At 60.4% G+C, this 16050-nt stretch overlaps 1 protein-coding gene across 2 annotated transcripts in view; it reads right to left on the bottom strand.

Moving 5' to 3' along the window:
* The window catches only part of CELSR2 (cadherin EGF LAG seven-pass G-type receptor 2), a 29889-nt gene that overhangs the window by 1364 nt on the left and 12475 nt on the right, over nucleotides 1-16050 (bottom strand). For both annotated transcript variants that reach the window (XM_033080427.1, XM_033080428.1), the window contains exons 12-34: nucleotides 15277-15451; nucleotides 14312-14453; nucleotides 13776-13896; nucleotides 13389-13572; nucleotides 12494-12595; nucleotides 11635-11729; nucleotides 11345-11554; nucleotides 10335-10518; nucleotides 9200-9343; nucleotides 8402-8648; nucleotides 7846-8031; nucleotides 6790-6916; nucleotides 6019-6219; nucleotides 5335-5509; nucleotides 4273-4385; nucleotides 4116-4192; nucleotides 3207-3333; nucleotides 2557-2673; nucleotides 2344-2474; nucleotides 1772-1860; nucleotides 1538-1681; nucleotides 770-976; nucleotides 468-696 (exon numbers count right to left, since the gene is read on the bottom strand). In XM_033080427.1, the coding sequence (XP_032936318.1) occupies nucleotides 468-696; nucleotides 770-976; nucleotides 1538-1681; nucleotides 1772-1860; nucleotides 2344-2474; nucleotides 2557-2673; nucleotides 3207-3333; nucleotides 4116-4192; nucleotides 4273-4385; nucleotides 5335-5509; nucleotides 6019-6219; nucleotides 6790-6916; nucleotides 7846-8031; nucleotides 8402-8648; nucleotides 9200-9343; nucleotides 10335-10518; nucleotides 11345-11554; nucleotides 11635-11729; nucleotides 12494-12595; nucleotides 13389-13572; nucleotides 13776-13896; nucleotides 14312-14453; nucleotides 15277-15451 (3527 nt within the window). The remainder of the gene's footprint in view (nucleotides 1-467; nucleotides 697-769; nucleotides 977-1537; nucleotides 1682-1771; nucleotides 1861-2343; nucleotides 2475-2556; nucleotides 2674-3206; nucleotides 3334-4115; nucleotides 4193-4272; nucleotides 4386-5334; nucleotides 5510-6018; nucleotides 6220-6789; nucleotides 6917-7845; nucleotides 8032-8401; nucleotides 8649-9199; nucleotides 9344-10334; nucleotides 10519-11344; nucleotides 11555-11634; nucleotides 11730-12493; nucleotides 12596-13388; nucleotides 13573-13775; nucleotides 13897-14311; nucleotides 14454-15276; nucleotides 15452-16050) is intronic.

The raw sequence follows: 16050 nt of genomic DNA, 5'->3' as shown, positions 1-16050 counted from the left end.
TGAGTGCCCAAATGGACTGCTGGGGCCTGATGAGCACCCAAGAAATAACCCTGGCACCTGATGGACATCCAAAGGGCACCTGTTGGGCACCCTGAGGGACATCCAGAGGGAACACCGGAATCTGACGGATACCTGATGGCTAATGTTACACCCAGTGGGTGTCCAGTCAGTACCCTGGCATTTGATGGACAGCCAACAAGCAGTGTTGGAGCCAATGGGTACCCAATGGGCACCCGAGAGAAACCCTGGCACCAAAGGAGAGTGCAACAGGAACTTTGGGGCACCCTAGTACCCAGCCATCCTTGCAGCTGATAGGCACCCAAAGGGTACCCAACAAGTGGTGTTTGCTTGTCCACCCAACAAGAATTCTGGCACCCCAAGGGCATCCTCCAACCTAATGGGCACCCAAAGGGAACCCTGGCACCCAAAGTCCCAGTGAGTACCCCTCAGATGTGGTGGGCACTCACTCAGAGCCAGAGGAGTCCTCGTCAGCAGTGCCTGTGTGGATGCTCATGGCAATGGGGGTGAGGCCGCTGAGCTGCTCCTGGAGGCTCTGTCGAGGCCGGGAGACAGGGGGGAGGCCCCCATCGCTGCCAGAGGAGGCAGCCGTGCAAGCGGGAGGCGGTGGGGGCGGCCCAGGGCGCTGGGCACTGCTGCGCTCACTGACTGGGGGCAGGCACTTCTTCTTCAGGATCCCTGCAGGGGCAGCATCACCCATGGGTGGGGAGGTCAGATTTGGAGTGCCCACCCCTGCCATGGCAGCCCGTACCTTTGTGGGGGTGGGGCAGGGGCAGTAGCAGGGGGTCCCTGGGGAGTGCCTCGCCGTTGTGCCGGGGGGGGTCGCTCCAGGGGTGTCCCTGGCCCCCTGCTGGCTGCACTTGCAGCCCCTCACTACCTCCTGGTCTCTCGCTCTCGCTCGCTTTCATCACAAACTCCCCTGGCCAGTATGGGCACCCCGGGAGCACCAGGGGGTCTCCTGTGGTGATAAACGGAAGCTGAGACAGGCAGGACCAAGGGACCCCCCCGCTCCCGCCCTCACTGGGTGCCCTCATCAGCACATAGTCAGTGTGAGGGATGTACCCAAACCCATTTTGTCAGTCCCACCCACACCCCACACTAGACAAGGGGCCATCCTTCCCCCCGGGTGCACCCATCAGCACCTCTGACTGCATGAGCGACCCCCTAAACCTTTTAGGTGTCTCGCATCACCACCCCAGACTGGACAAGGGACCTTCTCCCCCATACCCTCTATGTACCTCTATCACAACCCCAAGCGGAACAAGGGATCCCTTGTCCACTGTGTGCCTCCTGCAGCAGGACCCAGCCAAAATGAGGGACTGGCCTCCCCTTCATGGCCCAAATCCATTCAACGGTCCCATCACCACTCCAGACTGGAGCCCAATCCCCACCAGGTGCCCCTCCTATCTGTGTCCTGGATAAGGCACAGGACCTCCCCCAACCCATTGGGTGCCCCTCCATCAGCACCCAGCCAGGTTGAAGGTCCCCCATCGCCACGGGGTGCCCCTGGGGGTGTTACCAGGGCCAGGGGGACCCGGGGAAGCCCTGGGCAGGGGGTCCCAGCCACGGGGGGCCTCGTTCTCGCTGTCGGAGGAATGTGTGGAGCCATAGGAGCCACTCGGGTCGTCCAGGGACAGGTCACTGTCCGAGTCCGTGTCATGCTCTGGGGGGTCATGGGTCAGAGGATGCCCTGAGACACCTCCTGCCCCCTGGGCCGAGGCCGAGCACACTTGCCCTATGGGTGAGGCCATACCCTCAGGCTGGTCCTGGGCATCAAGGAAGAGCCCCCCAGGCTCAGGCAGTGGCACTGGCCCCGGGCTGCCTGCCAGCCCTGAGTCCTCCCTGTGGGGACACAATACTCATCAGCACCTGACCCCACTCATGAACACCTACCATCCACTGTCACCCACTGACTGACACCAACCTACTGATACAATATCCACCCACTGACACCCAACACCCACTGATACCCCGATAGCCATCACCCACACCTTCCCCTGCCACCCCCTCAACCCCCCACTCTGTCACCACCCTGCCACCTCACCACTCCATCTACATACCACCCTGCCACTGTACTGCCATGCAACCATGCCACTCCCCCACCCACCCAGCCATCCCAACACACTCACAATGGTGTCACTCCCACCACCCACCATCCTGCCATCCCAATACTCCATGCCATGCCATCCTGCCACCCCACCACTCAACCACCCTATCACCCTGCCACCCCACCATCCCGTCAGCATTCCATCTTGTCATTCCAGTGCCCACACCAGCCCAGGACCCCATAAAAATCCACTCCCCAGCCCCTGCTGTGCCCAGTACCGCCGCACAAAGGGGATGTAGCTGTGGTGGCTCTTGCCCGAGCGTGCAGTGCTGTGGAGGGACCCTGAGGACCCACCACCTGGAGGGGGATACAGCCGTCCTGCCATGTACGTGCTGTCCCCGCCATAGGCCTGCCAAGGGCACAGGGATGTCATAGCCATGACACAGGCTACCCTTTGCTACCCAGCACCCCCCATATCCCCCAGCACTCACGGGGGTCAGGGTGGCCTTGGTGGCCAGCGGTGGGTGGTGGCAGCGGGCGCAGCTCAGGCAGAGGCTCCTCCGCACCTCCTTGCTCAGCACGACACAGGACAGGAAGATAAGGGGGCCCTGGGCAGAGAGGAGGCAGGGGGGCAAGGAAGGGTGTGTACAGCCTGGGAGAATCCCAGCAGCGCCCCTACAGGTTAAGGGGTCGCCATCCAGATTGGGTGCATCCCACTGGCACCTCAAAGAAAATGAGGGTTCCCCCATACCCACTAGGTGCCCCCCCCACGATATATCAGACAGGATGAGGGACCCCCATACACACTGGGTGCTCCCCATGGGCATTGTGGAGTAGCTGGAAGTGCCCCCATACACACTGGGTACTGCCCACTAATGCTCTGGATATGGCAAAGGACCCCTCTGTGCCCACTGGGTGCCCCACAAATAGATGTGGGACTCTGGAGGTCCCAAGGGTGTCAGGTTCAGGGGATTCTGGGGCTTCTGGGAGTCCCAGGGGTGGTGGTCACTGGGGATCCCAGGAGTGAATGAAGGCTTCGGGATTCTGGAGTCTTTGGTAGTCCCAAGGACGGCAGCTCTGGAGGTCCCAGGAATGTGTTTTGGGGGTCCCAAGGGTGGGGTCTCCAGTAGTCCCCACTGACCTGGAGGCAGTTGGAGGCGGCGAACAGGTAGTGACAGAGCAACGTGTCACTGTTGACTGAGAGCAGGGCCAGAAGCCAGGCCAGGCTGGGCACGGCCAGCAGGACTGCAGCTGTGCGCACCCCAGACCTGGGCACCCCAACAGCACCTCAGTGTAACCCCAACGATATCTCATGTCACAGCCCCCTCTACGTCTGCCCCCCAGGGTTGCCCCAGCCCCTTATGGCCCCCTCCCACTCCAGATGCCCCAACCCCCACCTCAGTCTGCCATCCATGGGTGCTCCAGCCCCCTGAGCTCCCCTGTTCCCCATGGGTCCCCCCTAACTCCAGCCCTCCCATGTCCTTCTACCTCCCCATGGGTGCTCTGGGCCCTCTGCCCCGCTAGATGCCCCAATATCCCCTGACCCCCTCAGCCCCCCATGGGTGCTTCTGCCCTTGATGCCCCCCTGCCCTCCATAAATGCCCCAACCTCCTGTTCCCCCCCTGCCCTCAATGGGTATCCCAGATGTCTATATCCCTCTACCCACCATGGGTGTCCTGATCCCTCCCTGCTCTCCACAGTTGCCCCAACCTCCCATGCCCCCCACTGGCTCCAGCCCCCTGCTCTCCATGCCCCTCTGCCTCTCCCTGTGCCCATCTGCCCCTATAGATGCTCCAGCCCCCCCGTCCCCTCCTACCCCTCACAGGTGGTCCAGTCCCCAGTGCCCTCCTGCCCCCCATGGATGCCCCAGTCTGTCCTGTGCCTCCCTGGCCTCTGCAGGTTCCCCAAAAGGCCAGCCCCCCATGGATGCCCCCCAGCCCCCAGTGCCCCCTAGGCTCTATGGGTGCCTCAACCTTCCATGCCCCCTTGGGCAACCCCATCCCCACTGTGTCCCCTGCCCTCCGTGGGTGACCCCGCCTGGGTGACTCACGCCGAGTCCTTTTTCTGGAAGCCCTGGGGGTTGGCACAGGTGGCCCTAGCCGCTAGCACCAGGAAGAAGATGCCAACCTGGAGGTGCAGGGAGCACAGGGAGTGAGCAGGGTGACAGGGGATCCTGTGTCCTCCCCAGCCCCCAGCCCTGTACACACAGCGAGGGCGGCAGCGCAGGGCCCAGCCAGGCTCCAAACCAGGCTGTCGTGCAGGGCCAGCCAGCAGAAGTCGGGGTTCCCGTAGCCCTCGGGGTCGAGCCCCACCGCCAGCCCTGCGAAGGAGAGATCGGGGCGGGGCCAACTCAGTGGGCGGGGCTATGAGAGGTGACGGGGTGGGGCTAGACAGGGCGAGGCTATGGCAGGACGGGCATGCAATGGTTCGTGCATGGCAGATGGCGGGAGAGAAGGTACTGCTCTTGGCGGTGTGGCTATGCTGGGTAGAGAGAGCGCCATGCCAATAGGGTATGTCTAAACCCTTGGGCATGTGGCAGTGTTGAAAGCACTGGGGGCTTGTCTAAGAGGTTATTACAGGTCTGCTCTCTTGGTGTGGGGTTATGCTAATGAGGGCGGGACTAAAATCCTGGGGAAGTATCTGATTATGATTGATGGAAAAGGTTTGTGGCCCTGGGGGCATATTGAAGAGGCTGGGAAAGATGCTCTTGAGGTGGGGATATGATGGATGAGGATGGGGCTAAACTTCTGTGGTGGGGATAAAATGTTGGGCCAGGGTTATACTCTTTGGGAGGGGGCCATGACCCCGGGGATGTGTCTGAAAATTTGGGGGCAGAGCTGTGATGGATGAGGGTAGGATTATGTACCCAGGATTATGGCTGGTCTAAAATTTTGAGGACTGGATCTAATAGATGAGGGCAGAGCTATGACTCTAGGTGTGCATCTAAAACCATCAGGGTGGGGTTATGGTGGTTAAAGGGTGGAGCTAAACTCCTAGGGTGGGGCTGTTTTGGATTGGGCGTGAGTATCCTGTTGGAGGCAGGATTATATCCAGGGGTGGTAAAGATGCATTTGGGGGTGGAGTCACAGGTGGAAATAGGACCCCATCATGCATCAAATTGATTGGGGGGGAGAGGGATTCAGGCGGCAGGGCCATAGCCTGGAAAGGGGTGCATAGGCACCAGAAGGTGTTGACCCAGGTGGAGGTGGGCAGCTGGGGTCTAGGGTGTGGGCTCAGAATTGAGAGCAGGGTTTCACAGCAGGGCTCACCGGTGATGAAGGCAGGCAGTCCCCAGCCCAGGACATGGTAGAAGCGCATGGGACCACGGTCGACATGACGGGGTTCACTGCGGCACCGGTACAGGTGCAGCGCCTCCAGCAGTGCCCAGCCTACCGCACTCAGGTACAGGAACTGCAGCAGGATGGCCACCACGGTGCACGCCAGCTGCACCCACCCCGTCACTGCCCGCCCATGCCCACAGCCCCACCCATACAACCACATGCAGAGTCCCCCAAGCTCCACCACCTTTGAGAGGTCATTCTCCTGTTGAGGTTACACTCCTCTTAAAGGTCCCACTCCCTTTGTAAGCCTCACCCCTCGAGTTCCCCACCTCTTTGATGGGCCCCACCCCCTTGAGAGCCAACACCTTTGATGAGCTCTGCTCCTTAGAGCCTCACTCCATTTATCAGCCCCACTTCTTTGGAAGCCCCTTTATACAGACTCCACCCCTTGAGTTCACCACCCCTTTGACAGACCCCACCCATTACAGTCCTCACGTCTTTTGGATGCCACCCCTTAGGCCCAGCCCATCATGGCCATGTCCACTCCTTAGCCCCAACCATCTCAGCCCCACCAACCCAAACACTACAAGGCAACAGATCAACTGACCCAACCAGCCCTTCCCAGTGATCCCTACTCCTTCCCTCTTTTCCCAGCCCCCTTTTCCCACACACCGGGACATCGGCCTGGTTGATGCCAAGCAGGAAGACGAGCTGTGCGAGAAGCAGTGCAGCTGTACCATGCCGGCGAATGCTGTGGCGGTTGGAGCGCAGCCGCCTCAAGGTCCCCAGGGCCAGGACCACCAGCGCCAGCCCTGCCAGCCCCACGCCCAGTGAGCCGTAGGTGAGTGCTGCCAGCGGCAGCACCTCCCCGTTCTGCAGCACCAGGATCGGCATATGTCAGGCATGTGCTCAGTGGGCATGCCCCCCAAGACATCCCCATCAACAGAGACATAGTTCCCTTTTCAAAGCAATCAGTCCCTGGGCCTGGGAAGTCCTGCCCACAATGCATAGCCCAATAGGAAGCCCTGCTCACATTATTTAGCCCCGCCCCTGGTAACCCCACCCTTTGAAACCCCCACTTCAACCATGGCCCTCAAAACCCCAACTACATCCTCAGCCCCTTTCAACCCCACCTACTGTACTTCACCCTGCCCCTGAAACCACACCCACAGTGCTGACCACACCTCTTTACACTCCACCCACAGATTTCAACCCCAGGAAACCCTGCCTACATTACTCAGCCACAGCCCCTGAAAACACGCCTGCTTCACTCAGCCGCACCTCTTTTAACCCCACCCACATCAGCTCTGCCCCCTGGAGACCGACCTGCCTGGTCAGCTGCACCCCCTGGAGTCCCCCATGTCATTCCATGCCCCAGGGTCACTGTGTCCCTCCACGTCCCTGTGTTCCCATGCCCCCCTCCGTGTCCCCTTATGTCTTCACCTCTCGGCGGGAGATGTCCATGAGGACGGCAAAGCTGGTCAGATGGTGGCACTGGCAGCTGACATGGCTCTGGTTGCGGAAGATGACTTCGCAGCCTCGTGCCGACCAGCCGCCTACACTGCCTGCCCTGCACAGCGGGCACCACAAGGTGACACAAGCCAGGAAACCAGCCAGGACACCCCCACTCTGTGGACACCCACCAGGGACACTCACTGGGAATATCCACCTCCACCCAGGGACATGCACCTAACTCAGGACACCTATCCAAGGGGTCACACACCTGGACACCCACCAAGGACACACACACTGGGGACACCCAGTAATATCACCCTCCCACAGGGACACACACCCACCAGGTACATCCACAGACAACACACACACACCCACTGGGACATCCATCCAACCAGCAGAGACAACCGCTGCCACTTGGGGACACTCACCCACCAGCAACACTCACCCGGGAACACCCCTCCATTTGGGGACAACCTCCAATCCTATCCCTGACACCCACCAGGGTCAGAGCTGCCCCTTCACATCCTGTTCCCATATTATTCATCCATGACCCGCAGGGACACTGGCATCTATCCTGCCCTGTCCCCATCTTCCCTGTCCCCTCAGGATGTCCTGTCCCCTTAAGGCGTCCCTATTTCCATGTCCCCTGTCGCCTCAAGGTGTTCCTATCCCTGTTACTATGTCCCCTGTCTCCATGGGATGTCCCCACCCCCGTGCTCCCTGTGTCCCCAGAGTATCGCCATCTCCCTGGGGTGTCCCCATTTCCATGGCCCCTCTGCCCTGGTGTGTTTCCTATTCCTCTGGTGTGTGCCATGTCCCCTGTTACCTCAGCATGTGTGTCTCCCCATGTTGTTCCTGGCTCCCCAAGACGTCCCCATTCCCCCAGTGTCCCCTGGATATCCCTTGTTCCCCTGGGTGTCCTTATCCCCAGGTTCCGTCTCCCTGGGGAGATCCCTTGTCTCTCTGGAGTGTTCCCATCTTCCCCAAGGTGTTCCCATCCCAAATCCCCCGTCACCCCTGGAGTGTCCCTTGTCCCGCCCTCACCACAAAGAGTGGTTCCAGAAGACGCAGATGGGCTTGGAGCGCTCCTCGGTCTCCAACAGCCGGAACTGGAGAGTGACAGGTTTGGCCAGCGCCTGGGGGGTCCCCGTGCCCCCCACGCCATCTGTGCCCGCCATGTGCACGCTGATGCTCACCACCGGTGTGTTGATGATGGGGCGCTTGGGCACCCTGAGGTGCACCAGGGCCAGGGAGCTCACTCAGGGTGCGCCAAAACCCACTTTGGTGCCACAGAGTGCCCTGGCACCACACAGACACTGTGAGGGTACCCCTTTCTCCCCTGTGCCCCCTTTTTTGGGCACCCTATGGGCACCGTCCTTGGGCATGACTTGAGCCATCTCCCCAACCCTCTACCCTCCATTCTCAGGCACTCTCTGCGGCCCCCAGCCTTGGGCACCCCATGTGCCCACTTTCCCATCCCTCCCTTGGGATCCCTCTGGACACCCCTGTTCCCATCTCCCTATACCCCCCAGATGCTTGGCTTTGCGCTGCCACCCCATGTGCCACCCCCATTCCCCCAAGCCCCCATCCCCAGTGGCACCGGAGGCTGCGCTTGTCTGTGTCGAAGTGCTGGGGCAGGAGACCGGCCAGGGTGCGGTAGATGATGACGCTGGCGATGGCCTGGCCCTCACCCAGAGATGGGTGGCGCTTGTGCCGGGTCACCACAGTCATCCCTGCCTCTTCCTCCTCCTCCTCCTCCTCCTTCTTCTCTGCGCCTGCTTCATCCTCCTCCTCCTCCTCCTGCCCACCTGTGCCCTGTGGTGCCTGCCCATGCCCGGTTGAGGGGCCTGGGGGCCATGAGCAAGGGGTGACATGGTGCTCTGAGACCTCACTGGGGTTCCCATGGCCACCCTGGAGTCCCCAACTCTGCCAGTCCCATGACTACGAGGTTCCCCCAACACTTCCAGCTCCAGGGGTCCCCATGTCCACACTGGGGTCCCCAACCCTGTCAGGTTCATGACCACAATGAGGTCCCCATGGTCACACTTGTGTCCCCGACCCTGCCCACCACCATGGCTACATCAGGATCTCTGATGCCGTCCTAAGATTCCTGGTCCTTTCATCCTTACCAGGGTCCCTGGCCTGCCAGTACCATCCTGGAGTCCCAAACCTGCCAGCCCCATGGCCACACTGGGGTCCCCATGGTGGCACTGGGATTCCCAATCCTGTCAGCCCATGGGCATTTTGGGGTTCCCCCATTCCTGCCAGCCCCCAGCCAAGGGTCCCCAGCTGTGCCATGTCCCCATGGCCAAATGGGGGGCTCCCCAAGCCCTGCCAGCCCCATGCATGCAAGTGGGTCCCCAACCCTGCCACCTGTCCCCCTACACCCTGGACTCACGCCTGTCCTCAGGAGGCCAGAAGATGCTGTCAGGCAGGATGACGGTCGTCTCCAGGTCCGGGAGTTTCTCCACCCGCAGTGCCTCATACCGTGGCAGGCGGGCACCCGCAAAGCTGCTCTTGTCCAGCCGCACCACCGACACCACTGCGATACCATGTCACCCACAGCGTGTCATGGCATAGCACCCACCAACCCTGAGGCACACAGACCTCAGCACACACCAACACCAGGGCATACCGACCCCAGCATTCACTGATCCCAGGGCACACCAATGCCAAGCTCAGTACACACCAATGTCAGCACCCACCAATCCTGGTACACACTGACCCTGAGGAACATAGATCCTGGCACCCACTGACCCCAGGGCACACCAACCTCTGCATTTACTAATCCCAGGGCACACCAAGCTCAGCACAAACCAACCCCAGCACCCACTGACCCTGGTGCACACCAACCCCAGCACCCACGAACCCCAGAACCATGGATCCTGAGGCACACAGACCCCAGGACCATAGATCCCAGCATCCACTAACTCTGTGGCATACAGACTCCAGCATCCACTGACCCCAACATCCAACAACCCCAGAGCAATGAATCCATACACCCACAACCCTCAGGCACATGGACCCCAGCATCCACTGAGCCCAGGGCCATGGATCCCCACACCCACTGACCCCAAGGGCCATGGATCTTGACACCCACTGACCCCAGCACCCACCAATCCTGGGATATACAGACCACAGCCCATGTCCCCAGGGACATACACGTGCCTCTAGGCACACCCATGTTCCCCAGGACATGTTTCCCAGCATGTGTTCCCAGGTACACATCACACATGTATGCATGCTCCCAGCACACGTGTCCTTGCGCACACACATCTGTGTGTGTATATGTCTGTGTTCCTAGACACACGTCCATGTCCCCAACACACACACATCCCCTGAGCACACACATATCCCCAAGCACACATACGTCCATGCCCCCAGTACACACATGCCCCAGGCACATCCATGCCCACGTCCCCAGTACCATACCAAGGGCACATGTATGTCCCCAGGCACACACATGTCACATGTTCCCAGCATGCTTATGTTCCCAGGCAGACAGCCCTCCAGCCATGCATGTCCCCACTGACCGATGTTAGGGGTGACAATGGTGAAGGGGCTGAGGTAAGTCTGGGGCATATTCCGTGCCAGGGCTCGTGCGTACTCCTCGAAGTGCCGCAGCAGCTGGGCCGTGCCACCCTCCGTTTGCTGGATCAGCTCCCAGTGCCGCTTGTTCCCCATGTCCAGCAGCGCACTGCCCACCCGCAGCAAGTTCTGGAGGCAAGGCAGTGGTAGTGGCACCGGGAGCTGGCACTTTAGGGTCTGGCCAGGGGGTCCCTAACCTTCCCTGCAGGATTCTATGGCTGGGGCACATTGGCACCGAACAGTGGGGAATGGGGGTGCACCCTGAGCCACACCAACACCTGCTGCTCAGGGGTGCCCACCACCCTGGCATCAGACCTCCCACATCAACATTCCTCTCTAGGTAGGTGCCCATCACCCTGGCGTACAGGCTCCCTTACCAATACCCTTCCCAGGTGGGTGCCATCCATCCCAGCAGCCAGGTTCCTGCACCAACACCTCCCCCCTATCCATGAAGGTGCCCATCACCCCAGTGTTTGCAGTGTTTGACATCCTGCCCCAATATGACCCTCCCCACATGGGTCCCCATAACTCCAATCTCTTTTCCTTCTCTCTCAACCTCCCTTCCTGATGCCCGTCACCCAGGTATCTGCACTCCTGCCCTAATATCCCTCCCCACAAGAATGCCCATCACTCTGGTGCGTGGACTCTTGCACCCACATCCCTGTCCACGAGGGTGCCCACCACCCCATTGTCTGGCCTCCTTCCCCAGTTCCCCTCCTCAGGCAGGTGCCCATCAGCCTGGCATCCACTCTTCTGCCCCTATAGGTGGGCGCCCAACACTCTGGTACCTGACTTTCTGCCCCAATCCCCCTCACCATAAGGGTACCCATCACCCTAGTGTCTGGGCTCATGCACCCACATCCCTCCCCATGGGGATGCTTATCATTCCAATCTCTTTTCTGCTTTGCCCATTCCCCCTCTGGGCATGTACCCATCCCTGTGACCTCATGCCCACCTCGGTAAAGTGTACGTCCTGGGTGGCAGCAAGGTGGAAGCCGCGCTGGCGGCTCTCATGGCGCAGCAGGGCCCCTGCCAGCCGATATGCCAGGTGCACGTCACTGCCGAAGTACCCGCGGGCCTCGCGCATTGCTTCACGCAGTGCCAGCGCCACGCGCCGGGACTGCCCTGCATCCCACCGCGACTCATTCCCCACCAGCTGCTCTGCCTTGTGGGGGGACACACGCACGGTCAGGGGAGCCCCAGTGGCAGTGTCACATGGCCGCCACTGGTGTTCCCCCAGCTCACCCAGGGGCGAATGGCAGCAAAGGCCAGCGCGCTGCAGTTGAAGAGGTTGGGGGGCAGCCAGCCCTTATGCTCGTCACAGTGGCGCAGTGCTGTGCCTGTGGGATGGGGATACTGAGTGCACTGTGAGAACAAAAGGGCAGCCTCGTCTCACAGCATGCCAGCAGTGCTGCCAGTCACACTTCAGCTCCACCGTGAAGTGACACCAGAGTGGTGCCCCCAGCCTTGTCCCAGTGGTGACATGCCCCATCCTAGCTGTGTCACCAGTGTCATGCTCCTGTGCCACCCCCCAGTGACACCACTGTGACAGCCACCAGTCCTGTCCCAGTGATGCCACCAGTGTCACACTCTCTGCAGTGACACCACAGTGCCAGCCCCAGCCTCATCTCAACAAGATCTCAACACCCCCAATTTGTCTTGGTGATACCACCAGTGTGTCATCACTCCTGACTCACCCTAGCAGTGCCACCATAGCGTCACCTCCCTGTACCAACCCAATAACGCTACTAACAGTATCACCCCCTGCCCTGTCCCAATGATGCCCCATGGTGCCACCCCACCCCAGCTCCATCCAGCTGGTGCCACCATCATGACACACCCCAGCCCTGTCCCACTAGTGTCAACATCCCATCCCAGCAGTGCCACCATCATATCACCACCCTGAAGTGAAACCACGTGACACATCCTCTCTTCCCATCATGTCTCAGCAATGCAGTCACCTCCCTGAACCACCCAAGAGATGCCACTGTGGTGTCAACCCCTCTCAGTACCATCCCAGTGATGTCACCACTGTGTTACCCCCAACTCTATTCTGGCAGTGTGCCCAGTGCCAGCCCTGCTCTGTCCCCATGTCCCCACATACCAACAGAGCCCTTGGGGCAGGGGACTGCAGCTGGCAGCCCAAACCGAGTGCGTGGCCACCAGATGCTGGCCTCGATGGCCCGGGGACAGCTGTCATAGTTCACTGTGGGACACAACAGGGCATCAGAATCAGGGATGCAGGGTGGCACAATGTGACAATAGGGTGGCAGTGGCACCGGGTCACTGGAACCCAGGGTGACACAGGGTGACACAGGCTAACAGCAGGGTGACAGCAGTGGCAGAGCAGGGTGACAAAAGGATAACACAGGGTGAAAGTAGGGTGACATAGTGGCATAGGGTGATAGCAGTGTGACAGCAGCATGGCACTGGGTGACGGTGGGGTGACACAAGACGTCAATGGGATTACACCAACAACCAAGGTGCTGGTGGAACCCAGCTGCCAGCAGCCAGGGTGAGAGCAAGGTGAAAGCAGGTGACACAAAGTGACAATGCGGTAATCCAGGGTAGCATATGGTGACAGCAGGGTGACAGTAGCACCCGGTCATTGGCACTTGGAGGTTGCAACAGGGCCAAGTAGGGTGACACAGGGTGATATAGGGTGACAATGGCACTCGCTGGCACCCAAGGTGATAGCTGTGGCAGAGCAGGGGACATAAAGATGGCACAGGATGGTGTAGGGTTACACAGGATGACAGCAGGGTGACACCAGTGTGACAGAGTGACAATGGGGTGACACAAGGTGACACAATGTGACAATGGGGTCAGCACGGTGACAGCAGAGTGACAGTAACACCTGGTCACTGCCACTCGGTGACACAGGATGACACAAGGTGACACAGAGTGACACAAGGTGACAGAGAGTAATGGAGGGTGGCAGCAGGGTGACGGTGGGTACTCAGGGTGGCACAGGGCAACACAAGTTGACAGTCTCCCACCTTCGCAGCCACTGGCTGTCACCTCGGCGAAGGGGTTGTCACAGCGGTCACAGTGGCGGCCAATGACACCAGCTTTGCAGGGACATTGTCCAGTGTTGGCATCGCAGCGGCGCGACAATGACCCAGTGGGGTAACACTCACAGGGATGGCACGTGTCCCCTCCTGGTGGGCGGTAGTGGTTGTCCTAGGGGGACACAGAGTCACTGTAGGCAGTGACTGACAAGGGATGACAGGGAGGTGGCAGAGAGGTGACTGGAGGGTTGTCGAGAGCATGATGGGTGGTGACAGGGAATGATGGAATGACAGTGGAGTGGCAGGGGGAAACAGAGAGGTGACAGGAGGATGGCAGGGGTTGGAAGGGAGGTGACAAGGGCTGGCAGGTCCCACCTTGCAGCGACACTCGCCCGTGGTCTTGTTGCAGTCTGGGTCAAAGCCGTGGGTGACATCGCAGCTGCAGGGGCCGCACGTGGGGTGTCCCCACCACCCCCGCGGGCATGGCTGCACCTGCCTGGAGACACTGGTGCTGGCATTTGGGCACCATGCCAGGATACCCTCACAATGCCACCTGTACACTCATATGGTCCCTTGTCCCAAACACGGTCCCTTGCCCACCCACACAGCCACTTGTACCCTTACAGTGCCACCTGTATCCCCCCAGTGCCCCTTTCACCCCCACTGTGCCACTTCTACACGCACAGTACCACTTTTCCTCCACAGATGACTACTGCATACTCACCATAGCTCTTGTACAGCCACCGTGCCCTTGATATGCTCCCCCTGCCGTTTGCACACCCACCCGCTCTCCCCTCGCTCCATTCCCTCCTGCCCCCGGTGTCCCTCACAGTGCCCCCTCCCCCCACTCCCCCCACCCCGGATGCTCCGTGCTCCCCCAGCATACACGTGTGCCCCACAGTGCCACCAACCGGTGCTGGCAGAGGGCTCCGAAGGTGCCTGGGGGACAGTGACAGGCGTAGCCCGGGGCCGTGCCTGGGCGGCGGGTACAGGTGCCCGGAGGCTCGCAGGGGTCCAGGGCACAGGCACTGACACAGCTGTCACCGAAGTACCCTGAGCACAGAACAGGGTTGGGAAAACAACACGGGACAGTAATGGGGGACAAGGATGGGCGTGAGGGGCAGAGCCTAGGGTTGACAGTGATAAGAAGTGTCAGTGACAAGGGAGGGTGACAATGCCTTGGGGACAGTGAGGGCGTGGCAGCGCTCAGGGAACAGGGATGAGGACAGGCAGTACCTGGGGACAAGGCTGGCAGTGCCCAGGGAGGGTGGCAGTGCCTTAGGAACACTGACAGGGGTGACAGTGTCCAGGTGACAGTGACAGGAGGGTGGCATGCCCTGGTGACAAGAATGGAGTGGTGGTGCCCAGAAAGGGTAGTGTTGTTGGAGCAATGTGTCACTGGGTGGCAGTGCTGAAGATGGCAGTGTCTTAGGGTTGTCAGGAGGTGCCAGGGGATCTCCAGTCACTGGGGTGGCAGTGGGCGATGTCACAGGGGTGACAGTATCTCAGGGGGTGTGGGGACTTTTCAGGGGTTCCAGGGAGTTTCTGCTCACCAGGACAGAGGTAGGGGCTTTCACAGGGGTGTCTCAGTGGTGTCAGTGTCTCATGGGGTGTCAGGGAATGTCAGAGGTTGTTAGGTGGTCTCCAGTCAAAGGCACAGAAATGAAGGATGTCACAGGCGTGTCAGCATCCTGGGGGTGTTGGGCTGTGTTGGGAGGGTGTCAGGGAGTGTTGCGGGGCTGCTGGGGGTCACAGGGTGTCCCAGTTCACTGGGGTGGCAGAGGAGGGTGTCGCAGGGGTGTCAGTGTCCAGGGCTATTGAGGGATGTCTGGGTGTGTCGAGGGGGTGTCAGGGGTCTGGGGGAGGCCCTGCTCACCAGGGTGGCAGCGACATGAGAAACTGTCCCAATCATCACTGCAGTAGCTGTGAGGGGGGCAGGGCCCCGAGTCACAGGGATCAGGCAGGGCACAGCCCCCCTCCACGTTCACCTGCGCTGCCTGTGCCAGGCTCAGGGCGCCCGCAGTCACCACAGGGTCCCCAACACGCAGGCCCTGCAGGGTCACCCATCAACAGCTTCATTGCGACACCCTGAGCCACCCTGGACCCTTCAACACACTCCACTCCATGCCACATTTTCCCTCACCATTCCCTGAAGACCCCAAAAGAACTGCCTGCACGGTGTCACCATCAGTGTGATCTCACCACCATACAGACCCACTATATCCCCCTAAAACCCCTGCCCAGTGCCATCTCTACCTCAGTGTCCCCTTCCGCAACACAGGACATCCCAGGACAACCTGGACCACCCTGCAGTGTCACCCCCTCCTCAGTTTCCCCCACCATGACAACGGACCCACTGTGCCACCCAGAATCCCCTGCATCATGTCACCTCAGCACCAAACTCAACACCACATCATGGCACCTCCATGTCACCTGCAGTGACCCCTCATTGACTTGGGACACCCCCTCACCCCATCCCTGTACCACCCATGACCTCCCCAGCCACACCAGTGTCCCCATGGCCATGTCCCCAATGCTGCCCAAGCTCTGGGCCCATGTCCCTAAGCCTTGTACCAGGTCCCCAAGCACTGTACTCATGGTGCTGTGCTCCTCTTCATTGTGCCTGTGTCCCCATCCCCAAGGCAAGACC

The sequence above is a fragment of the Catharus ustulatus genome, chromosome 25, assembly GCF_009819885.2.
Source record: "Catharus ustulatus isolate bCatUst1 chromosome 25, bCatUst1.pri.v2, whole genome shotgun sequence".
NCBI lineage: Eukaryota > Metazoa > Chordata > Aves > Passeriformes > Turdidae > Catharus > Catharus ustulatus.
Note: the sequence above shows the minus strand (reverse complement) of the source record. Positions and strands in the feature narration are given on the sequence as shown.